General features: G+C 37.2%; 1 protein-coding gene across 1 annotated transcript in view; it reads left to right on the top strand.

Annotated features, from left to right (window-relative positions):
* The window catches only part of NOC3L (NOC3 like DNA replication regulator), a 32,169-nt gene that overhangs the window by 4,612 nt on the left and 2,855 nt on the right, over positions 1 to 24,702 (top strand). Inside the window, exons 4-19 of the mRNA XM_025990905.2 lie at positions 218 to 375; positions 1,214 to 1,267; positions 2,893 to 3,023; positions 5,272 to 5,433; positions 5,973 to 6,066; positions 9,260 to 9,435; positions 9,837 to 9,965; positions 16,191 to 16,322; positions 18,046 to 18,126; positions 18,419 to 18,519; positions 21,033 to 21,105; positions 21,212 to 21,275; positions 21,358 to 21,429; positions 22,551 to 22,732; positions 23,551 to 23,679; positions 24,329 to 24,426. Of these exons, the coding sequence (XP_025846690.1) occupies positions 218 to 375; positions 1,214 to 1,267; positions 2,893 to 3,023; positions 5,272 to 5,433; positions 5,973 to 6,066; positions 9,260 to 9,435; positions 9,837 to 9,965; positions 16,191 to 16,322; positions 18,046 to 18,126; positions 18,419 to 18,519; positions 21,033 to 21,105; positions 21,212 to 21,275; positions 21,358 to 21,429; positions 22,551 to 22,732; positions 23,551 to 23,679; positions 24,329 to 24,426 (1,836 nt within the window). The remainder of the gene's footprint in view (positions 1 to 217; positions 376 to 1,213; positions 1,268 to 2,892; positions 3,024 to 5,271; positions 5,434 to 5,972; positions 6,067 to 9,259; positions 9,436 to 9,836; positions 9,966 to 16,190; positions 16,323 to 18,045; positions 18,127 to 18,418; positions 18,520 to 21,032; positions 21,106 to 21,211; positions 21,276 to 21,357; positions 21,430 to 22,550; positions 22,733 to 23,550; positions 23,680 to 24,328; positions 24,427 to 24,702) is intronic.

The following is a 24,702-nucleotide window of genomic DNA, read 5'->3' as shown; positions in this document are numbered from 1 at the left end:
AGGTGTCCTTAGATTCCTTTTTTTTTCCCCTCCCAAAGGTTTTATTTATTTATTCGTAAGAGACAGGGCAGAGATGTAGGCAGAGGGAGAAGCAGGCTCCCTGAGGGGAACTTGATCACGACCTCAGCTGAAGGCAGACACTCAACCACTGAGCCACCCAGGCGTCTCTTGATTCCTTTTTAAATACATTAAAAATTGATTTTTTTTTTTCCTGCAGTGAACCTGTTCACGCCAAGAAACGAAAGCATGAGCGTGTTATAGATAAATATGAAAAAATACCAAGAACTCTGCAAACTGCACCAGAGAAGGAACTGATTCACTTGCTTCCCATCAAGGATAAAAGTGGTATAATCCCACAGACCAGGGAGAAGCCAGGTAAATCCTTTTTTATTTCTTTTTAAGATTTTATTTATTTATTCATGAGAGACACACACACACACACACAGAGGTAGAGACACAGGCAGAGGGAAAAGCAGGCTCCATGCAGGAAGCCCGACGTGGGACTGACTCTATCCCTTGTCTCCAGGATCAGGCCCTGGGCTGAAGGTGGCGCTAAACCGCTGAGCCCCCACCCCCACCCCCCCGGGGCTAGAAGCCAGGTAAATCTAATCAGCCAGTGTATTAGTAAACATTTTAGCTCTTTACTAATACCATCATATTTTTTTTTTCACTCAAGATTTAATTTTATTTTTCCTTTTACCTACAAAATAAGGGGTAGCTGCAATTAGTCATATAGTAAGCTTGATGATTTAGGCCAGAAATACAGATGGTTATCTCATGTCTGTGGTACCAGGAGTATAACTGAAGCTACAATGTTGAGGTGATTTTCTTTTCAGATTTTTTTTCACCAAATACTCTTGTTTTAAAATTAGAGCATGTTAGTTGTCCTTTTTTAGCACTTTTTTTTCTTGTATGTATCTTTTTCCTTAAAAGCTTAGTTTTTTCAAAAATAAAACACAGAAGTCTAGAAGTCAGAGTTGTGGCTCGAAGTTATGTGGTTTACCAAGAAACACACCCATAAAGCTGCTATCTGGGCAGGAAATAAATGTTGCCAGCACCCAGAAACTTGTGCGCCCCTCAATCAGTAATTGCTCCCTCCTCACAAAAGTAACTACTTTCCAGAATTTTATGGTCATTACTTTCCTGCTTTTCTTTGTAGTTTTATCACTTATGTGTATTGACACATTTTTTAACATACATGTTTTTCATATAGTTATTGACAATAACCAAGATGAAGAGGATCAAGAAGAGGTGGAACTTGAGGAAGGTATTGGGATGTATTTTATAGTTACTAAACTGTTAATTGAGAATAGTAAATGTGACTTAATTTTAGATAAAGTCTGGAATGTGCATTTCAGAGTGCTGGTCATTTCAAGGTCATTTTGAACATTTCCCCACATGTTGAAAGTCTCACCTTTGAAATTTGATTCTTTATTATGGAAAATTTTATGCAGTTATGTCTAGGTGTGCATGAACAGTCTTATAAATTATTACCATTTTGAAATTTTTTTTGAAGATTTTATTTATTCATGAGAGACAGAGAGAGAGAGGCAGAGACATAGACAGAGGGATAAGCAGGCTCTATGCAGAGAGCCTGATGTGGGACTTGATCCCAGGACTCTGGGATCACACCCTGAGCCAAAGGCAGATACTAAATCGCTGAGCCACCCAGGCGTCCCTCCATTTTGAATTTTTAAAAAATTTTAAGTGAATTTCCTGCCTATTGCTAACTTTTAAAGCTTTATTTACTTTTAATTTTTATTTTTAAAGGTTTTTATTTATTTATTTGAGAGAGAAATGGCACAAGGAGGGAGAGAGGGCGAAACAGAAGCAGGCTCTGATAAACAAGGATCCTGATGTTGGGCTCTATCCCAGGACGGTGGGCTTATGACCTGAGCCAAAGACAGATGCTTAACTGACTGAGCCACCCAGATGTTATTGCTTTTTAGTTTTAAATTACAAAATGATTCTGTGATATGAAATCATTTCACTTATTAGAGCAGTTATACTTATAGATGTTGTGCATATCTGTTTTAGATAATTGAATGTGGGTTTCTAATAACTAAGTTGCAATGAGAGTTAAACTCAAAACATGTTTTATGGTTTGAAATTATTTTTGTTTGAAATTTGCTATAGAACAGCCTGGTTAATTTTTACTATAACTTAGCAAACCTCATTAATAGTGTAAATAAGATTACAGGTCAATTGTTTTCAGTCATCGTTCATAGACTCATTAGAGATTATGCTTGTGTGTTTATTAAATCTAATTCCTTTTGAATTTCTTTTCTTAAAGTGGACATACTTTTGGTAGTGCAAAGGACAGTAACAAGGGAGAGTATTCTATACTTTTTTCCTTTTTTTTTATATACAGATTTTATTTTTTTAAATTTTATTTGAATTAATTAACATAAAATGTATTACTGGTTTCAGAGGTAGAGGTCAGTGATTCATCAGTCTTATATAACACTCAGTGCTCATTACATCATGTGCCCTTCTTAATTATTGTGTTCTTTTTAAAAAACTAAATCAGGTTGCTTTTTCCCTTAATTACTAGGAATTATTATAGGTTTATTAGCAGAGTAGTTAAGAATATGAGCTCTCAAGTCAGACTACCTGGGTTTGAGTTCCATTTCTGCTAGGTCTATGAATATAAACAAGTTATTCTCCCGTGCCTCATTTTCTACGTACAAAATGGATATGATGATTGTACCTGCCTCATAGCATTTTTGAGAGGATCGATCATCTGTAGTAATCTTGGCCCATGGCAAGTGTTCTATAAAAGTTAGTTATCATTATTATTATTTATTATTATAAGAATTTTATTGTATTGATTAAGGTTCTTGTAAATACTTGTAAAGAAATGTTTAAGAGGAGAAATCTAACCTGTTTCAGAGATTGTTGAAGATCCCATTCGAGAACTGACATTAGAAGAACATTTAATTGAAAGAAGGAAGAAATTACAGGAGAAGAAAATGCATATTGCAACTTTGGCATCTGCTATATTATCAGACCCAGAAACTAATGTAAGTGGTACCAATTTCTTTGAGCTCTTCATATTAGATATGGTGGAAATGTATACTATTTTAGGATTCCCTTATAACCTATAAGCACATGCAAAAAGGAAAAACATTAAAACACAATTACTGAGCTACAGTAAGAGTAGACAGAAGCTTAGCCTAGTCCTATATCTGAAATTAATTTTTAATCTTAGAAAAGTCACTTAAACACTTTGTCTTATTTTCCTCATCTGAGTCGTCTTTTCTTTTCTTTCTTTTTTTTTTTTTTTAACGTTTTTATTTATTTATTCATGAGAGACAGAGAGAGGCAGAGACACAGGCAGAGGGAGAAGCAGGCTCCATGCAGGGAGCCCGACGTGTGACTCGATCCCGGGACTCCAGGATTATGACCTGAGCCAAAGGCAGATGCTCAACCACTGAGTCATGCAGGTGCCCTTGAGTCTGATTTCCTCATCTCTAAACGAAGATACTGAGGGGTGCCCGGGTGGCTTAGTCAGTTAAGCGTGACTCTTGATTTTAGCTTAGGTCATGACTCTGGCTCATGGATCTGCGATGGGTATGGAGCCTGCTTAAGATTCTCTCTTCCTCTTTCTCCACCCCCCTCCCCTGTCTCTCTTTAAAATAATAAAAATTAAAAAATAAAATAAAATAAAATAATAAAAATAAATGGAGATACTGGATTTAATGTAACTCTGAAAGTGGTAAATATAAAAACTAATTGGATGAAGGGGAAGGAACCCATTTGCAGATTTGCTTGACTGATTGACAGGATTTTTTTTTTTATAAATTTATTTTTATTTTTATTTATTTATGATAGAGAGAGAGAGGCAGAGACACAGGCAGAGGGAGAAGCAGGCCCCACGCCCCGGGAGCCTGACGTGGGATTCGATCCCGGGTCTCCAGGATCGCGCCCTGGGCCAAAGGCAGGCGCTAAACCGCTGTGCCACCCAGGGATTCCTTGACAGGATTTTTAATAAGGAAGATGCAACACAAAAGTCAGTGAGATTAGTTCAGGAGTACTTGCAAGTGGAAAATATGTTAAGTGAAATAGATCAGAATTATAATGAATTATCAGTGGGCCATGGAAACAGTGGTGAAGATGGTCACGGTTACAACATATGGATTCAAGAAAACTAGAGTACTACCTGTTAGATTTTGGATAAGTCCTTTTAGCCAAGACTCATTTTCTTCATCACTAAAAAGAGGATGGTACCTATTTTAAAACTTTGTTGTGAGGATTAAATAATCAAATATATATGAAGTCATATAAAATGGTACTATTATTACTGTTAATGTTGGTGTTCCCATCATCGTACTGTGAATATATTTGTTTATTGAACAATAAAGTAGATTATTTACATTTGCAGAAAAAAATTTCATCTAAACATGTTTTGGAGTAGTACTTGTTCTTTTTTTTTTTTGTTCTTTTTTTAAACAAAGTGGAAAATCTGGAACAGAATTGGGGGGAAGTTGGTTGGAATATTTCTTATCTGTATCATTTTATTTAATCATTATAAAACCATAAAGAAAAGAACTGTTAATCTTATTTTACAGTTGAATAACAGCCTTAAAAAATTCAAGTAAATTCATTATTATTTTAATAGCCACTGGATTGGAATCTGGGTCTTCCAGCTCTGGAGCCTCATGCTTACACAAGTTAGGGATAGCAGATAGGTGGTGACATATTTATCGTACCCTCTGCTGTGGCAAATGTTGCTAACCAACCAGAGTATTGCTTCTCTCAAGAGATCCAGCAGGCAATAGTAGTTCATTAAAGCAAGCACATTCATTGAAACCATTTTTTTTTACTTCTGCATTACTTCATACAAATGATTTTTGTATTAAAAAAAACAAAAAAAATGATTTTTGTATGAGTCTTGTAGTTAAAGTTAATAGATGCATTATATTTAATTCCTGATTAATTCACAGATATGTGTGTATAACAATTTATTTCAAAAAAGGGAAACAGGACACATGTCTTAAGAAAACCCAATAAAAAGAATTTCAGTGAATAGGTAAATTAATAAATTTAAACTTTTTTTTTAAAGTCTGTATCTCTTCTGACTAACAAAAATATGGTTAGCTTTAGTGGTTTATCTTTTGGTAATGTGGGTAATATCTGGAGTTGTATATGGCTTGACTAGACTCTGAGTCATTATGTGGATTCCACTTGTTCCAGATGTGAGGCTCTTGTCTTTTGTTCATAATTGTTTTACCATGGTTTCTCTGCCCTTATAAGCTATTTGTTTAACAGATTAAAAAATTAAAAGAACTGCGTTCTATGCTGATGGAACAAGATCCTGATGTGGCTGTTACTGTTCGAAAGCTGGTGATAGTTTCCCTGATGGAGTTATTTAAAGACATTACTCCTTCATATAAAATACGGCCCCTCACAGAAGCAGAAAAATCCACCAAGGTAATGATATATACAACTACTACACAAAATAAGCTGAACATTTTGGAGAGCTAGAGATGGGAGAAATAGTAGGAGTTGTTTGTTTTATAGGACTGGGTATATACTCGGCACTCATATTTTGTGCTAATTTAAGGCTTTTGATACATTTTTTAAGTTTTTTTTTTTTTTTTAAGATTTTATTTATTTATTCATGAGAAACACACAGAGAGAGGGAGAAGCAGGGTCCCTGTAGGGAGCCTGATGGACTTGATCCCAGGAGATTAGGATCATGCCCTGAGCAGAAGACACACCCAATGGCTGAGCCACTCGGGTGTCACTGTTTTTTTTTAAGATTTTGTTTAAGAGAGAGAGACAGAGACAAGTGGGAGGAGGGGCAGAGGGAGACAGAAGCAGGCTCCTGGCTGAATAGGGAGCCTGATATGGGGCTGAGATCATGACCTGAGCCAAAGACAGCTACTTGACTAACTGAGCTACCCAGGAGCCCCAGGATTTCGATATTTTGATTTTAAAAAATAATTGATCTTTTTGATTTTTTTCAGATCCGCAAAGAAACCCAAAAATTAAGAGAATTTGAAGAAGGCCTGGTTAGCCAATATAAATTTTATTTGGAAAATCTGGAGCAAATGGTTAAAGGTATATTAAACATTTTTAAAATATATAACATACTTAGCTTTGGTCAGCAAGGGAATTCTATGTTCTTTTTTTTTTTTTTTTTTAAGATTATTTATTTATTCATGAGAGAGACAGAGAGAGAGAGAGAGAGGCAGAGACACAGGCAGAAGGGGAAGCAGGCTGCTTCAGGGAGCCTGCTGTGGGACTCCATCCTGGGACTCCAGGATCCGAAGGCAGGGCCGAAGACAGGCGCTAAACTGCTGATCCCCAAGGGAGTTCTATATTCTGTGCTCTGTGGTGAGAGTCAGTATAGCATGTTGTCAAGAGCAGAGTCTACAGTCTGCCTGGGTTCAAATCTGAGCCTTCTAACTTCTACCCATGTGGTGGGCAAATCACTTAATCTCTCTGTGTCTCCATTCTTTTATAAATAAAAGTACTTACTTCATAAGATTGTTGTGAGAAATTGATTTCTAGATAAAGGTGCTTATAACTGTGGCTGGCCTGTACAGGCCCTATCCCTGTATTGATCAGCTGTTAATATTTTTGTTGCTCCAGGCCTTTCCCTAGTAAGTAGATGTATGTTTCTTTCTTTAGTTGTGAATGGTTGAAAATTATTCTGCTGGTTTTTATTTGGGTAGGGTAATTAGGGGAGAAGTATGACTTGAAATGGATGAAATTAGTGCCTTGAAAATGGACTTAGGAGTCAGTCATAGTAGATGGATGATAAACTCTTCCATCAAACTTTTATTTTCTTTTTCTTTGTTCAGAAAAGAAGGACCTATGAAAATTAGAGCATGAATGGAGAAGAATTCAGTTGCCTAGGTCTGGTGCTTTCACTTAACTCAGTTGGGTTCCTTTACTCAGTAATGAGCCTAAGGATCACCCAATTGCTATCTCAGCTGGAGCAGGACTACTGAATCCTGTTGGGCAGGAAGGAGATGGTGGGACTGGGTGCTGTGGATGTTGCTTCTGTGCTCTGGCCTCCCAACTGGAGCCTACTTAGGAGCCAAGGCCTGGGAGCTTTGTGTAGACCAACACTGTCCGATAGAAATACAATGTGAGACACACATGTCATTTAAAAAATACGTAACCATACTAAGAAAAAAAAGTAAAAAGTAATAAAATTACTATGTATGTTATTATTTCAACATGTAGTCAATTTTAAAAATTAGTGAGGTATTTTACATTCCTTTTTTTTTTTTTTTTTTTTTTTTTTTTTGGTACTAAGTTACAGCACATCTGCATTTGGACTAGCCACAGGTCAACTACTCACTTGTCACATGTGGTTTGTGGCCTCTGTATTGTACCCTGCAGGTGTAGGCCTTTTCTAAGCGGATGGGACCATTGTGAAGTACTTTTTTCAAGTTAAAAAAAAATTATGCTATAAATAAATAAATAAATAAAATCTTTAAAAATAAAAAAGGGGGCAGCCCCGGTGGCACAGCAGTTTGGCGCCACCTGCAGCCCGGGGCGTGATCCTGGAGACCCTGGATTGAGTCCCACGTCAGGCTCTCTGCATGGAGCCTGCTTCTCCCTCTGCCTGTGTCTCTGTCTCTCTCTGTGTCTCTATAAATAAATAAATAAAATCTTTAAAAAATTATGGTAAAATATATGTAACATTAAATTGATCATTTTCACAATTTTTAAAGTGTACACTTGTGTGGCATTAAGTAAATCCAGCATCATACACCCATCATCGCTATGCATCTGCAGCACTTTGGCATCTTCCCCAGCTGAAGTTCTGTGTGTATTTTTTTTTTTAAATTTTATTTATTTATTCATGAGAGAGAGAGAGAGGCAGAGACACAGGCAGAAGGAGAAGCAGGCTCCATGCAGGGAGCCCGACGCGGGACTTGATCCTGCGTCTCCAGGATCACGTCCTGGGCTGAAGGTGGCACTAAACCGCTGAGCCACCTGGGCTGCCCCTAAGTTCTGTATGTATTAAACATGAACTCCTCATTCCCTTTTGCCCCCAGCCTATGGCAACCACCATTCTACTTTCTGATTTGAATTGAATATAGATCTGACTCTAGGAACCTCAACTTATATGTGGAATTATACAATATTTGTCCTTTTTATAACTGGCTTATTTCACTTAGCATAATGTCTTCAAGATTCTTCTAGCATGTGTCAAAATTTCCTTCCTTTTTAAGCCTGCAAAATATTCCTTGCATATATGTACCACATTTTGTTTCTTCATCCATCCATTATGAAGTCTCGTCAGTTTTAAGTAGATGGAAGATATAGTTCTTTTTTTTTAAATTTTTTAAATTTATTTATGATAGTCACACAGAGAGAGAGAGAAAGAGAGAGGCAGAGACACAGGCAGAGGGAGAAGCAGGCTCCATGCACCGGGAGCCCAACGTGGGACTCAATCCCGGGTCTCCAGGATCGCACCCTGGGGCAAAGGCAGGTGCTAAACCGCTGCGCCACCCAGGGATCCCGGAAGATATAGTTCTTATGATGAATATAGCCCGTTTGAGGAAAACTCATATACATGAGAAGCAAGCTTAAAACAAAGGCACTATCATCTATATGTCTTTTTCATCTCTGGTTGTGTATGATGTGGCGGAAGTGTTGAACCTACTCTAGAAAAACCAGTTTTTTTTTTCATATTCAAGGTGCTATGTTATGGTAGCAAAGTATGTGTGTAGAAATTCCTAGAAAAGTACTGTGAATCATTGGCTATTTTGAAGAAAAATTTAAATCTGGACCTCCTGGGTAAAGATCCCATAGAGAGCATTAGGAAGTCAACGGAAATGTTGTTTTAGAGTCTCCAGATCTGATTTTTGGAACATGGAAGAGATGAAGGCTCAGAGTCTGGAGCTTGCTCATATTTACTAGCTAATTAATGGACGACTAGGATTTGAACGCAGTCTTCTTGACTTGTAGTCTTAGTGTTTTGGGGGAAAGCCTGTAGAGCAAGCCTAGGGATTCCTTAAGGTATCCAGCTCTCTGTCTCCCCCTGCCCCGATTTATTCCCTGAGACCCTTTTCTTCTAATAATACATCTTTTAAAATGTATGGAGAGCCAGTTCTTAACATGATGATTAGAGTCCATGTAGATGATGGCAGATAAATTTTATGATCGCGTTTGTACTTGTGTCAAAATGTGGACTCGACTCACTTAAGAGTTTACATAGTATATTATTGCATATTACTGTTGTTGAAGTTTTGATCAATAAGTAAAGTAACTACAGTTATCTTTTGATTAGACTGGAAGCAAAGGAAACTGAAGAAAAGTAATGTAGTTTCCTTAAAGGCCTACAAAGGACTGGCAGAAGTGGCTGTGAAGAGCCTTTGTGAGCTGTTGGTGTCACTACCTCATTTCAACTTTCACAACAACATCATCGTATTGATTGTCCCTCTCATGAATGACGTGTCAAAGTTGGTGGGTTGCTGTCATCCTGGATACAAAATTATAGAGTTTATGATTATTTTTTTCCTCAGAATTCTTCTGGAGCTATTATTTATTGCTAAAATAGTATCACTTTGTTAAACATTGCCTCTTTAAGAAAATTCTTTGAACATAAGTTTGGTATGATGGTTCTGAGCAGGAGGTGGTTTCACCCTCCAGGGAATGTGAGGCTATGGCTGCACGCAGTTTTGATTGTCACAACTGTAGTGGCTTCTACTAGTATCCTATGGGTAAAAGCTCAGTGCTCCTCAACTTCCCACAGTGCACAGGAGCACCCTCTGCCCCCTCTCTCCCCCATGAAGAATTGTCTGGCTTAAAATGCCAGTGGTGCTGAGCTTGAGAAAACTGGCTGAGTGTAACATTTTATTTTTCAGATCTCTGAAATGTGTTGTGAGGCAGTAAAGAAATTGTTTAAGCAAGATAAATTAGGCCAAGCTTCCCTTGGTGTGATTAAAGTGATTTCTGGTTTTGTGAAGGGCAGAAATTATGAAGTTAGGCCAGAGGTAAGCCTTCCTTTTTTGCATTTTATTTGTTTTTAAATTATAAAGTTAATTTTCAGTCATTACAAGGAATTTTATTCTTTGCAGAAGTATAAAGTAGGAAACTCCCTCAAGTATAGGTACTCTTAACAACTTAGTACATATTCTAGATGTTTATAGATATAGATGTGTATATTTGTTTATATATTTTTAAAATTATTTAATACATGCTTAGATTTTAGAATAGAAATGCATTTATTCTATGGACGCTGTTCTGGAGCTGTTTGCATTTTGTGTTGTATGGGATGATCTCATATCTCATTCTTTTTAATGTCTGCTGTAGTTTCCTTTAATTGTTATTACTTTTAAAGATTTTATTTATTCATGAGAGACAGAGAGAGACATAGGCAGAGGGAGAAGTAGGATCATGACCCAAGCTGAAGGGAGATGCTCAACCACTGAGCCACCCAGGTGTCCCTGGATTAAATTTTTAAACTTTAGATGTTGGATCCAACAGTATACACATTTATAAATTTGAGAGGTAATGCCACATTGTCCTGCAAATAGATTTTATCACTATGTTCTCACAGTGAGAACAACCTACCAAATGCTGAATGTTTCTGCCATTTAGTCTTTGTTAGTCTGGTGGGTAAATCTGTGTGTCATATATATATTTTGTTTGTATGTCTTTATTGGTGAAGTTTTACTTCCATATACTTATTAGTCATTTGAATTTTTTTACCCATTTATATTGCTGCTAGTTTTTCTCCTCAGGTATTTGTTTTAATGACATAATGCTTTTTTTGATACTCCTTTCAATAAGTATCAGCTGTGTACTAGGCACTCTTCTAGGTCCTGAGTATATAAAATAGTGAATAAAAGAAACAAAAGCTGGGTGTGTTTGTTGAGGTTACATTGCATATAAGGATAGTAAGTTTTTGTTATGTAAGTCGCAAATATTTGTTTGTTGCTCTACCATTTAATTTTGTATTGTCTTTTTTGTCTTAAAGAAGTTTTACATTTTATTTTATTATTATTATTTTTTAATCTTTATTTATTTATGATAGTCACAGAGAGAGAGAGAGAGGCAGAGACACAGGCAGAGGGAGAAGCAGGCTCCATGCACCAGGAGCCCGATGTGGGATTCGATCCCGGGTCTCCAGGATCGCGCCCTGGGCCAAAGGCAGGCGCCAGACCGCTGCGCCACCCAGGGATCCCCAGTTTTACATTTTATTTTATTTATTTATTTACTTTTTAAAAAAAATTTTATTTATGATAGTCACACAGAGAGAGAGAGAGAGAGGGAGGCAGAGACACAGGCAGAGGGAGAAGCAGGCTCCACGCACCGGGAGCCCGACGTGGGATTCGATCCCGGGTCTCTAGGATCGCGCCCTGGGCCAAAGGCAGACACCAAACCGCTGTGCCACCCAGGGATCCCAAAGTTTTACATTTTAATTGACTGTAATTTTTTCCCCCTTTCTATATGAGATTATATTTTTTGTCATTCATGGAAGGACTTCTTTAATCCTAGGATTATAGATTTTCTCCTTCTAGAAGAATGTTCATTTTTTATTTTTGAATAATCTATTTGACTTTTTGTGTGTGTTTATGGTATAATTGCATATACTTTGTATATGCATATACTTTTTGAAATGGATAGCCGGGATCCCTGGGTGGCTCAGTGGTTTAGCGCCTGCCTTCGGCCCAGGGCATGATCCTGGAGTCCCTGGATCGAGTCCTACGTCAGGCTCCCTTCATGGAGCCTGCTTCTCCCTCTGCCTGTGTCTCTGCTTCTCTCTTCCTCTCTCTGTGTATCTCATGAATAAATAAATAAAATCTTTAAAAAAAAAAAAGGAAAAAAAATGAAATGGATAGCCAGTTACTCCAATACCATTTTCATTTTGCTGCTGATTTAAAATGCTGCCTTTATTTTATTTTAAATCCCTACACAGAATTTTATTTTGAACTCTTTCTGTTCTGTTGAATCAGTTAATCCCCTGTAAGTAATACACTATTTTTTAAAAGATGTTTATTTATCCATGAAAGAGAAAGAGAGAGGGAGGGAGAGGCAGAGTGAGAAGGAGGCTCCCCACAAGGAGCCCAGTGTGGCACTTGCTCCCGGACCCCAGTATCATGCCCTGAGCCAAAGGCAGGTTCTCAACCACTGAGCCACCAAGGCGTCCCAGTAATACACTATTTTTAATAACTGTAGCTGTATATCTATAATGTGTAGTATAGTACATCTATATAGTATACTTGGTAGGATGGTACTGATCAAAATGGGCATTACTGATAAAAGGCATTGGCCCCCTTTTTTTCCTCCAAAATATTTTAAATTACTTTTTATATATTACTTCAGATGGAATTTAGAATGAGATTTTTTGATTTGTCCTCTCAAAATAGTTCACATAGAGATTCTGATTGGAATTGATTCAAACTATAGATTAGATTGGGAGAATTATTTACAGAATTGACTTTTTTCTTTTTTTATTTTTAAGATTTTATTTTTTTGAGAGATAATGAGAGAAAGAGCAGAAGCAGGGAAGGGGCAGAAGGAGAGGGAGAAGCAGATTCCCCACTGAGCAGGGAGCCCAGAGTGCGGCTCCATCCCAGGACCCTGAGATCATGAACTGAGCCGAAGGCAGATGCTTAACGAACTGAGCTACCCAGGTGCCCCAGAATTGACTTTTTTCTATTTGAGAATATGTATCTTAAAAAAACAAAAAACAAAAAGAGAATATGTATCTTGCCATTATTTAAGCCTTCATTTATGTTCTTAAGTGAAATTTTATAATTGTCTTCATTTGGGTCTTACATATTTTTATGAATTTCATTTTTAGTCCTGTAGTTTTATTTTTTTTTATTTTTTTATTTTTTGTGGCTCTGAACGTTTTATCTTAAAAAAAAAAAAAAAAAGAAAGAAAGAAAAGGAAGAAAAAGAAACACCATCCCCACAAGGGGAAAGGCCCCACATGGGCCCTAGTCCTGTAGTTTTAATTTAATTGTGAAGCTGATGTTTTCTACAGTTTTATTTCCTAATTTCAAGTCTTTGTTTGCTATTAATTCTCTTTCGTTCCTTAAAGCTGATAATTTCAATAGGACAGCTAATGTTAAAAATATTGGGCTTAAAGAGAAAATACTTAGCGTCGTTAGTGAGAACTGTAGAGTGATCAGATAATAAGGCTTATATGTGAAACTTGCACAGAGGGAAACAATTTTAGTGATGTTAGAATATAAAGTATATTCTTTAATGTGTTGGGTTTTTTTTTTTTTTTGGTTTATATTTAGGCTGTACAATGTGTTTTAAATTTATACAACATGATTATATATACACACACACACATATATACACACACACATACACATTGTGAAATGATTACCACAGTCAAATTATCACCTCTCTATCACAAATCTATCACCTCTCACTTTTTTTCTGTGGTGAGAATCCTAAAGATTTACTCTTAGCATATTTCAGATTATACAATACAATTTTATTAACTAATTATTGTGCTATAAATTAGAACCCCCAGAGCTTAATTATCTTATAACTGAAAGTTTGTATCCTTTGACTGATATTTATGATATTTCCCACATCCCCCAGCAACCACTGTTTTAGTATACATCTGACTTTTTAAGATTCCCCATGTAAGTGAGATTGTACAGTATTTGTTTTCTCTCTTTAGCTTATTACACTTAGGATGTCCTCTGGGTTCATTTCTGATCACAGATGGTAGGATCCTTTTTTAGTGGCTGAATAATATTCCATTGTATGTATATAGCACAGGTTCTTTATTCATTGATAATGGATACATAGGCTGTTTCCATATCTTTGTATTGCGAATAATGCTGCAATGAACGTGGGAGTGCACATATTTCTTTGAGATACTGATTTCATTTCCTTAGGATATATACCCAGAAAAGTGGGACTACTAGATCATATGATAATTCTGTTTTAATTTTCTGAAGTTTCTATGCTGTTTTCCATAGCTGTACCAGTTTGCATTCCTACTAGCAGCATACAAGGGTTTCCTTTTCTTCATATCCTAATAGTTGTTTTCTCTTAACTTTTTTTTAAAAGTATATCTATTTATTTAAGTAATCTCTACACCCAGTGTTGTGCTCGAACTCATGACCCCAAAATCAAGAGTTGCAGTCTCCTCTGAATGAGTCAGCAAGGCGCCCCTATTATCTTTTTGATAACAGCCATTCTAACAGGTGTGAGTTGACTTTTCATTGTAGTTTTGGTTTACATTTCCCTGATGATTAGTGCTATTGAATGAACACTGTTTTGTACATCTACTGCCCATTTGTTGTATGTCTTTTTTTGAAAAATGTCTATTCAGGTCTTTTGCTCATTTTTTGAATCAGGTTATTTGTTTTTTGCCATTGAGTTGTAGGAGTTCCTCATATATTTTGGATATTATCTTAGATATGTGGCTTGCAAATATTTTCTCCCATTTAGTAGTTGTCTTTTTATTTTGTTGATGGTTTCCTTTGCTGTGCAGGAACTGTTTAGTTTATTGTAGTCCCACTTGTTTATTTATTTATTAAAGATTTTATTTTAGAGAGAGAGAGAGAAGGAGCACAGCAGGGGGAGGGGCAGAGAGAAGCAGACTCCGCTGATCAGGGAGCCCAATGCAAGAGTGGATCCCAGGATCCTGGGATCATGACCTGAGCCAACGGTAGACGCTTAACTGACTGAGCCACCCAGGTGTCCCAGTCCCATTTGTTTATTTTTGCTTTTGTTGCTTGTGCTTTTTGGTGTCCTATCCAAAAAATCATTGCTAAGACCAGTGCCAAGGAGCTTTTTCTGTATGTGTTGTTCTAGGAGTTTTATGGTTTCGGGTCTTATATTTATGTCTTTAATCCATTTCACTTTAATTTTTTGAGTGGTGTAACAGAAGGTCCAGTTTCATTCTTTTGCATGTGGATACCCAGTTTTCCCAGCACCATTTATTTGAAGAGACTGTCTTTTCTGCATTGTATTCTTGGTGCCCTTGCCAAAGATTAGTTGACCGTCTTTAATCTGGAGTTATTTTTTTATTTGGTGCATGATAGTTTATGAGCACATAGAATACCTACAGAATACTCATATTGCCCTTTCTGGTACCTAGCAGACTTCCTGTTTGCTGTTCTGCTTTTAATTCTTGTTTCCATTCTGTGCTTTAAGCCCTGTAAACTGAAATATTCCGATCTCTCCCAAATATACATAATGGAGCATCAAAATAACACAAACCTATAGTTCTCACGTGTTTTTTTCCAAGAATGCTGCTGTGACTGAAGGAGGTCAGTAGAATGGTTTCTTCCAGAGAAAATTAGGATTTGAACCCCTTTTGTCTTTGTGTTTGGGTGATTGCTGTGGTACACAAAACACCAGTTTCTAAATTAGTTTCTGGATTTTTTGAACGGCTGAAGGCAGTAGTTTCATTGTGTTCCTGGACCACCATCAGCTGGGAATTAGAAATACAAATTACGGGGCCCTACTCTAGACCTAGTGAACCAGAAACTTGGTTTCTTGGTGAAGTTGGAGATGAATAACTTAAAGTTAACAACATTGGTCTATGTGGGTTTTTTTTTTTTTTTTTTAATTGGGGGGAAAAAGATGAAAATTAGAACTCCTAACTGCAAAATAGAGGCTGGTTTGGTAAATTAAAGCTGGTTTAGAAATATCTGATTTAGGGGATCCCTGGGTGGTGCAGCGGTTTGGCGCCTGCCTTTGGCCCAGGGCGCGATCCTGGAGACCCGGGATCGAATCCCACATCAGGTTCCTGGTGCATGGAGCCTGCTTCTCCCTCTGCCATGTCTCTGCCTCTCTCTCTCTCTCTCTCTCTCTCTGTGACTATCATAAATAAATAAAAAATAAATGTTTAAAAAAAAAAAAAAGAAATATCTGATTTACATCCTCTCCTCCCATACTGGTCCAAACCTTTTTCTGGCCTGTCCGCTCTTTGTAATTCTATCTACTGATGCCAGGTAATGTGTTATCTCGTCCTTATACTCATTACACTGCAAAATAACATTATGTGTATCTAGCCAAATACTACTATTCTTTTCTAGACACAGATCACCAAATATGTTTAGCAATAAGATATGTTTAGCGTTGTGTGAAAGGTGATAAAAGATGTGTCAAAGGTGTTTTTGTTTGTTTTGGTACAAAGGAAGGAAAAACCTTTTTGAATGCTTTTTCTGTGTAAAGATTTTGAGGGAAATATGAATATTAAGCTCTTTATTGTGTTTTCTTCATATTAGATGTTAAAGACATTCTTGTGCTTAAGAATCAAGGAATTAGAAGTGAAAAAAGATACAGAGGACATTAATAAACCAAAAAAGTTCATGACTTTCAAGGAAAAGAGAAAAACTCTATCAAGAATGCAGAGAAAGGTTTGGTTGATTTCCTTTTTTTGTTTGACTTGAAATTAAAACCATAGTATAAAAAAATAAAAAAATCATAGTATAGGCACAGGCAGAGATATTTATTTTTAATATTTATTTTTTATAGTTTTTTTTTTAAAGATTTTTATTTATTCATGAGAGACAGAGAGAGAGAGGCAGAGATACAGGCAGACGGAGAAGCAGGCTCCATGCAGGGAGCCCAACGTGGGACTTGATCCCGGGACCCCAGGATCAGGCCCTGGGCAGACGGCGGCGCCGAGCCACCCAGGTTGCCCCAGGCATAGATATTTAAATCATAAATACAAATATGTCAAAACCTGATATTTAGAAAATTTTATTTTTCCCAGTTATTGCAAAGAAGTGCTTTATTAACTTAATTAAACTGACAATTCATTGGCAAAAAGAACAATGAAAAAATTTCTTTGAAGTGCTGGCCTTTTTTTTTTTTTTTTTTTTTTGCTCTTCAGATTGTCTTAGATTCATTGTTTCATTGTGATTCTGAGATCCCTTCCTTAACAGGAAGGCGATAGTCATGTAAAGTTGGCAACAAAGTAGGTTTTTGTTAATGTTTCTGTTTTGGCTTTTATTTGAAACCTAGGTTGAAATTCCAGCCCTTGTTTATTTAGTATGAAACTTTGGTAACATTTTTTAATTTTGAGAAATGGAGCTAGTAACAGCACATATCTTGTGGGTCACTGTGCATTTTAATAAGATGATGTAGGTAAAGCATTTAGTAAGTGCGTGACCCTGGGCATGCTTTATAAACGTTAATGACTACCACCAGCATTGTTATTCTCAGAACATTTCTAAGTAGTTAATTAGGGTTATCAAATTGCTTATAAAAACAAAACAAAAAATTTTCAGGGATATCCATCTTTGAATGTATCTAACAAATTTTGAAAAGGGGACAGAAATACCAAAGTAGACTTAATGATTGGAAACAAATGAAGGTAAATATTTTAATTATTTATAGATTGGGTATCCTAATATACCCAATATCCTAAAATAGATTGGGATATCCCTGTTAGAAACAGCATGTACATAGCTGTGGTGTGGAAACAGAGGACCTTCTAAGAACATGGCAGCTCTTTAACTTGCATGAGGGCAGGAAACTCTTTCTCAGTTTGTCCCTGCATGTCAGGCAGCTGAGTAACTGTTTATTTGCTGCTCATACAGCATAAGGATGTGGAAAAACTGATTACTTTGTTGAATTTCTCTCTAGTATCTGGTTTTATGCATTGTATATAAACGCGTTAAGGAAGTATTGTTGATGACTAATTTCCATGGTATAGATGATTTAACAATAAGGATTATTTCTGGGCTCCATGTGTTCCTTTTTCTTTTTTCTTTTGAAAAAACTTAAATTAGAGAAAACTCCAGAGAATAAGTATCCCACGTATGTACCTTTCACCAGGAGCAGATATTTGTAGACTTCCTTCAGTTCCATTCATGAGAAGACACCATTGGCAATAGAGTTAGAGTCCCCATGTCCCTCTCCCCAGTCTTGTTCTCACCATCCTCCCTGGAGGCAGCGCTGTCCTCTCTGTGGTTGGGGTTAGCCACCTCTCCAGGTCTGTGTACTTTTGACTTGTGTTTGTATTCACAGACATTTGTGGTGTGTGTTTCGGGATACATAGTATTCTGCCTCTGAAGCGTGCATTTTCACTCAGTGCTGCATGCTCTTACTCTCCTTTTCCCTGTCTCTTTACAGTGGAAGAAAGCAGAAGAGAAACTAGAGCGAGAGCTTCTGGAGGCAGAAGCTTCAGAGAGCACAGAGAGAAAACTTAAACTGGTAGGCAGTTCACATTCTCTCACGCTTTTAAAATGTTTTATGAAAGGGTTTTAACTAGAGGTTATTGTTGCAACTTGTGGTTGTAGAATCTGGGTTTAAGTCCCAAGGCTTTGATGTGATCATTGCTGGTCTCGTGACATCACAGGGCACATAGCTTCATCCTGTTCTGTTGGATTGTGGAGAAGGTGGGGAGGGGACAGAAGGTTGAGTTTTCACCATCCTTGTTGTGGAAACTCGGAAGAAAGGAGACGGGGTTATACTCACAAGTCATTTTGTCTGCTTCTTCTGCCAGCACACGGAGACTCTGAATATTGTGTTTGTAACCTACTTCAGAATATTGAAGAAGGCCCAGAGGTCACCTCTCCTGCCAGCAGTTCTAGAAGGCCTTGCCAAGTAAGGGCTGTGTAGGTTGACGCCTTTTAGACTCTTTCCAAATAAATAAAAAACCCCATGACTCTTAACGAAGGTTCACTCATGCTGACCCCGTGTCCTTTTCCATTTCTGTTTGTCACCAGCCTTTCCTCGAAACTCTTCATAACGCTGTCTTTTTAGTTTTCTCATCTCAAATCTTTTCTTTTTTAAATCTCCTTCAGTAACTCCTTCTGCTGACTATGTTTTAGGTCGCAGAGGTTCGTCTCAGACTGTTTTGTCTGCACTGTGGTCTGACCCACTGTTAGACTCTTGTGTGGTCCATGTAGGCGACTCCTGAGTCTTCTAATCCTGCTTGCACATCATTTCTCGAGTCCTGTGCAGTCTTTTCTTTTGTAAAGAGAAATCTCTCAGTGTGTTCTGGGCCTGTTGGGGTGGTATAGTAAGCTAGAATAATGGTGGTTGTGGTATTTGAGGTAGTATCCTGTAGGGTAGTGCAGTGGAACTATATTGTAAACCACTTACGGAATTTAAAGTTTTCTGTTATCCACATTAAAAAGGTAAAAAAAAAACTCGTGCAATTAATTTTAATGTATTTTAATATATTAAACTCAGTTTATCTAAAATATTTTGATGTACAGTCAGTACTTATTGAGATATTTGATGTTCTTTTTTTCATAAAAACTGATGAGAATATTTCACACTGACAGGGTATCTCAGTTGGACTAGCCCCATTTTAAATGCCTAATAGCTGCAAGTGCTAGTACCTGTCATTGTTGGATAGCACAGCTTTAGAAATAGGACATATGGTTGGAAGAGAGAAAAGGCAAGTTCTGTTTAGTATAAGAAATTTCTTCCTAATGATTGTAGCTGTTTGGCAATGGGATTTTAAAGTAATTTGGCTGGGACACCTGCATGGGTCAGCGGTTGAGTGTCTGCCTTTGGCTCAGGGTGTGATCCCGGAGTTCCAGGATCGAGTCTCGCATTGAGCACCCTGCATGGAGCCTGCTTCTCCCTCTACCTATGTCTCTGCGTCTCTCTGTATGTCTCTCATGAATAAATAACTAAAATAAAAAAAAGAAAGTAATTGGACCTTGTTACTGAAAAGATTTGACGAGAGGTTGGTCAGACAAGGGATTATTCCTACATTGGATAGGACTTACTGTTTGTTTTTCAATGACCAATTCCTTTATTTAAAAAAGTTTTTAATTATACATTCTTACTTTAAAAATTCAGATGGTTCAAAAGAATATAAAATTAAAAATGACAAATTCTACTCCTAGATATGTACATGAGTCTGTCTTTTTGTCACACAGGTGGAATCATGCTCTGTATGCTGTTCTGTACTTTGTATTTTCCTTGTTGATAAAATGGTTACTTTGGGTAACTTTTCATGTTGGCATGATTATGTCCACTTTTTTTTTTTTTTTAACATTTGGGATATTCCATTTTATGGATCAATAATACTTTTATTTGGCCTGTGCTCTGTGCTGCACTGAAAATATCTTCATGCGCTTGTGTGCATATATTGTTGGCAGGTCAGAGGGTCTGCTCTTTTAAAATTTTGATAAATACTGCCCAGTTGCTTCACAAAAAAGCCATACTGGTACATGGAGAATATATCACTTTTAAGATTTTTTCTTGGGATCCCTGGGTGGCACAGTGGTTTGGCGCTTGCCTTTGGCCCAGGGTGCGATCCTGGAGACCCGGGATCGAATCCCACATCAGGCTCCCGGTGCATGGAGCCTGCTTCTCCCTCTGCCTATGTCCCTGCCTCTCTCTCTCTCTGTGTGTGACTATCATAAATAAATAAAAATTAAAAAAAAAAAAAAGATTTTTTCTTGTTCTGAGATTTACATAGTGTCAAAGGCTCTTGCACTAATATTAAAAAATCTTTAAGTACTTCAATGCCTAGTATTTTATACTCTACAAAGTACTCTCACCTTTAGTAGATCAGATTATTCTTCCTATAACTCTACTGAGTGATTTCAATTATTCCTAGAAACAGTGGCCCAGGACTGAAAGGGATCACATAGGCAAGTAATTGCAGAACTTGAATTAGACTGTATGTCCAATATTCTTTCCATTTTATTTTTAAAGCTTTAGTAAATATTTTTTCTGTATTCCTGTAAAAGTCTCTCCTCCTTTCCCTTTTCCTACTTCTCGTTTTCCCGGAAGCCGATGCTTTTGGCCCTTTTATGATTTAGAACAGCTCGGTAGCTGATAAACTTTCCTTGGGGCATTGTTCATTTTTAAGAACTTGTTTTGTAGGGCAGAAATATTCCTGAAATATTTTCAGTTTATTTAGTGCCTCTTATATATTCCTGCTGAGCATAGAGTATAGTGTCCAGCTGTGGATGAATTGTCATAAAGGCCATTTTCAATTAATAAGAAGTATCAGTAATTACCAGTATCTCCATTGGAACTAACATTGAAATAAGGAATATTACAAATATGCCTTTAAAGTCAAATTTAATTCCTAGCTGTTTTATTTCTGCTTTTAGGTCACCGATTAACTAGAATCTGTTTGATTCTAGGTTTGCTCACCTTATAAATGTGGAGTTTTTTGATGATTTATTAGTAGTACTTCATACTCTCATTGAGTCTGGTGTAAGTAACTCTATTAATGAATTACTTTTTAAGATACAAATGCTGATTATTATCCTTAATGTCCTTTTCTCTCTCTCTCTCTCTCTCTTTTTTTTTTTTTTTGAAGGACCTAAGCTACCGAGAAAGCCTTCACTGTGTACAGACTGCTTTTCATATTCTTTCTGGGCAAGGTAAGATATTTTCTTAATCAAGTTTTGTTTGCTTTACCTGTGGAGGCTGTAACATACCTAATTGTTTGTTGTAATTTCAAAGGTGATGTTCTGAATATTGATCCGATGAAATTCTATACACATCTATATAAAACACTGTTTAAGTTACATGCAGGTATGTACATTTTGATAATGTGTTTTTAATAAATACTTATCTTTTAAGAATATCTTGTGACTGGTATAACAGTCAATGAAAAATGAGAAATCAGAATTGGTGTGTTAAAATGTTGGCCTCTGAGGACCACACATCTATATTTAATGTTTCATAAGAGTTGGAGAGAATTTCTGGAATTGACTGGAGCTGTAGTACAACCCTCTCTGTCTCATGAGTAGTATAGCACTACCTCATTGGTTAGGGAAATGATTTGGGACAGGTATGACAGTTCAGCTTGGGTTTATCTGGAGTGCAGTGAAGTTATGTAATGGAAAAGTAATAAAACTACGTATTACCCCCAAAGTACAAAGGTAGTGATCCAAAGGGGCACCTGCAACCCAGTGTTTATAGCAGTAATATGCACAATAGCCAAACTGGAAAGAGCTGAGGTGTCCATTGCCAGATGAATGGATAAAAAAAGATGTGGTTATATATACAATGGAATACTACTCAGCCATCAGAAAGGTTGATTACCTACTGTTTATACTGATGTGGATGTAACTGGAGGGTATTATGCTTAGAATTGTCAATAAGAGAAAGACAGTTATATGGTTTCACTCATATAAGAGTTTTTTTTTTTTTAAGATTTTTATTTATTCATGAGAGAGACACAGAAAGAGAGGCAGAGACACAGGAAGAGAGAGAAGCAGGTTCCATGCAGGATCGCGATGTGGGACTTGATCCCAGGACCCCAGGATCATGCCCTGGGCCAAAGGCAGACGCTCAACCACTGAACCACTCAGGCATCCCTCACTCATGTGGAATTTAAGAAACAAAGCAGAGGATCATAGGGGAAGGAGGGGAAAATGGAATGGAAAGAAATCAGGGAGACAAACCATGAGAGACTCTTAACTATAGGAAACAAACTGAGGGTTGCTGGAGGGAATGTGCGGGATGGAATGGGGTAATTGGGTGATGGGCATTAAGGAGGGCATGTGATGTGATGAGCATTGGGTGTTACATGCAACCAATGAATTATTGAGTTCTGTATCTGAAACTAATGATATGTTGCTAATTGAATTAAAAAAAAAAAAAACAAAACGCAATGAGAACAGCCCTGAAGGGTATATCCGCTGTTTTAGGTGCTACCAATGAAGATGTTGAGATTGTACTACAGTGCCTTGATGTCATGCTAACTAAGCGCAGAAAGCAGGTTTCTCAGCAGAGAGCCCTTGCCTTCATCAAGCGTCTTTGTACCCTTGCTCTTCACGTTCTTCCAAATTCAAGCATTGGCATTTTAGCAACTAATAGAATATTAATGCACGTAAGTAATGATACAAAGGAGTATAGCTAAGTTCTGGTATATAATATAACAGTGCTGTCTTGTTCGCATCTTTTTTTCCCTATTTGTGTTATTACTGTGATAACGGCAAAATCCAGAGAGAAAAGAAGTATATAAAATTACAAAAAGAAAGCATTCCTACCCTTGTTGACACTCTGCAGAGGTAACCATTTACCATTTGGGGAGTTTTCTTCTTCCAGCAGACTTTTTTTATTCACATATAAACACATACAGCACACATACACAGACAAGACAATTTTTTTTTTTTTTTAAAGATCTTATTTATTTATTCATGAGAGACACAGGCAGAGGGAAAAGCAGGTTCCATGCAGGGAGCCTGACGCGGGACTTGATCTCAGGTCTCCAGGATCACACCCTGGGCTGAAGGCGGCGCTAAACCGCTGAGCCACCCGGGCAACAACACAGCTTTTTTAAGATATATATGTTATTGTTCAACTTTTTTTTTAGTGTTACAATGTTGACAAACACATTTTTGTGTCAGTATAAATACAGCTATAAAGTACATGTGTTCATAGCTCTTTTTAAAAAATATTTTATTTTTTAAGTAGGCTCTATCCATACTCAATGTGGGGCTTGAATTCATGACCCCAAGATCAAGAGTCACTCCTCCACCCACTGAGCTTGCCAGGTGCCCCGCATATAGCTCTTCATATAAGCATAAAATCGAATTAAATTTATTTTAATTTTTTTTCAAATTAAATTTAAACAGAAATGAAAATACAGAACCTAATATTCTTTATGAATATGAATTTAATTCTTTTTATGTGGTATTTTTGCAGACTTTCCCAAAAACAGATCTATTACTTGACAATGAATCTCAGGGCAGTGGGGTTTTCCTTCCTGAGTTGGATGAGCCCGAGTACTGTAATGCTCAGAACACTGCGCTTTGGGAATTGCATGCACTGCAGGTAAGGATGACCTTTTTTCTGTTAGCAGTGTTTTTCAGTTTTTCCCCAAGTAGTTATTTGCCAGAATCCTCAATATAATTTTGTTCTGGGATGGCTTTTTGTAGAATTCTTGTTTTAATAGTCTACATTTCACTTTGGTCTTAAAGATGTTGAGGTACATTTTCTAGGAAAGTGGAAAATGGCAGTTTTGTGGGGTGAAGTTTAGAAAAATTATTGAAATCTTTCCCCAACACTATTCAGAATAGAAGATCTGCATATGGCCCCACCCAATGAGACAAGTTGCCTCTCAGTTTCAAGAGGGTGGCCTGTGTCCTTATCCTTGAGTGTGGACATAGAGGGAGACTCATAGCAGATATGTCTCAGGAAACCTGTTGTAAGCTAACTTTTTCCACTCTAAAAGAGAAATTGCTTTTAGATTACTCTTTTCATACTGTAAAAGCTAGACTAAGCTATGTCACTGGTAACTTGGTCATCAGATTAATGTAATTATGTGAGCAAAGAGTATTTTTTCTTTCAGTATGTGGTTATTGTGAATTATATACGTATCTGTGATTTTAAGAAATAGTGTTTATTAAAGAATATCTTTGCTGTGGTTGGTCTTTTATAAATTACTGACGTGCAAAATGTGGTTGTCCTGTTTGTCCTTCAGAGACATTACCATCCCATCGTGCGGAGATTTGCGGCCCACCTGATGGCCGGAGCCCCCTCTGAAGGCTCGGCAGCGCTCAAGCCAGAGTTGAGCCGGAGGTAGTAGCCAGCCCCTCCGTGTCAGGCCTGCCATTGGTCACTATTTGCTCTGAGAAGTCTGCTTTAGGAAGCCCTAGGTTTGGAAATACAAAGTGCCAGTTGATCTAGATTTGGTCTTGATTCGTATTCCTGAATTGTTCTAAGGAGAAAACATGCTGACTGTGATTTTGTTAGTGTGTTTTTGATGATCACTTAATGTGTTTTTGGTTATAAAAAGTTTCACACATCCAGGTAAATTGAAAGAATAGTGAAAACACAAATGCCCGACATTTAGTA

This window comes from Vulpes vulpes, chromosome 15 (genome assembly GCF_048418805.1).
Source record: "Vulpes vulpes isolate BD-2025 chromosome 15, VulVul3, whole genome shotgun sequence".
Taxonomy (NCBI): domain Eukaryota; kingdom Metazoa; phylum Chordata; class Mammalia; order Carnivora; family Canidae; genus Vulpes; species Vulpes vulpes.
Note: the sequence above shows the minus strand (reverse complement) of the source record. Positions and strands in the feature narration are given on the sequence as shown.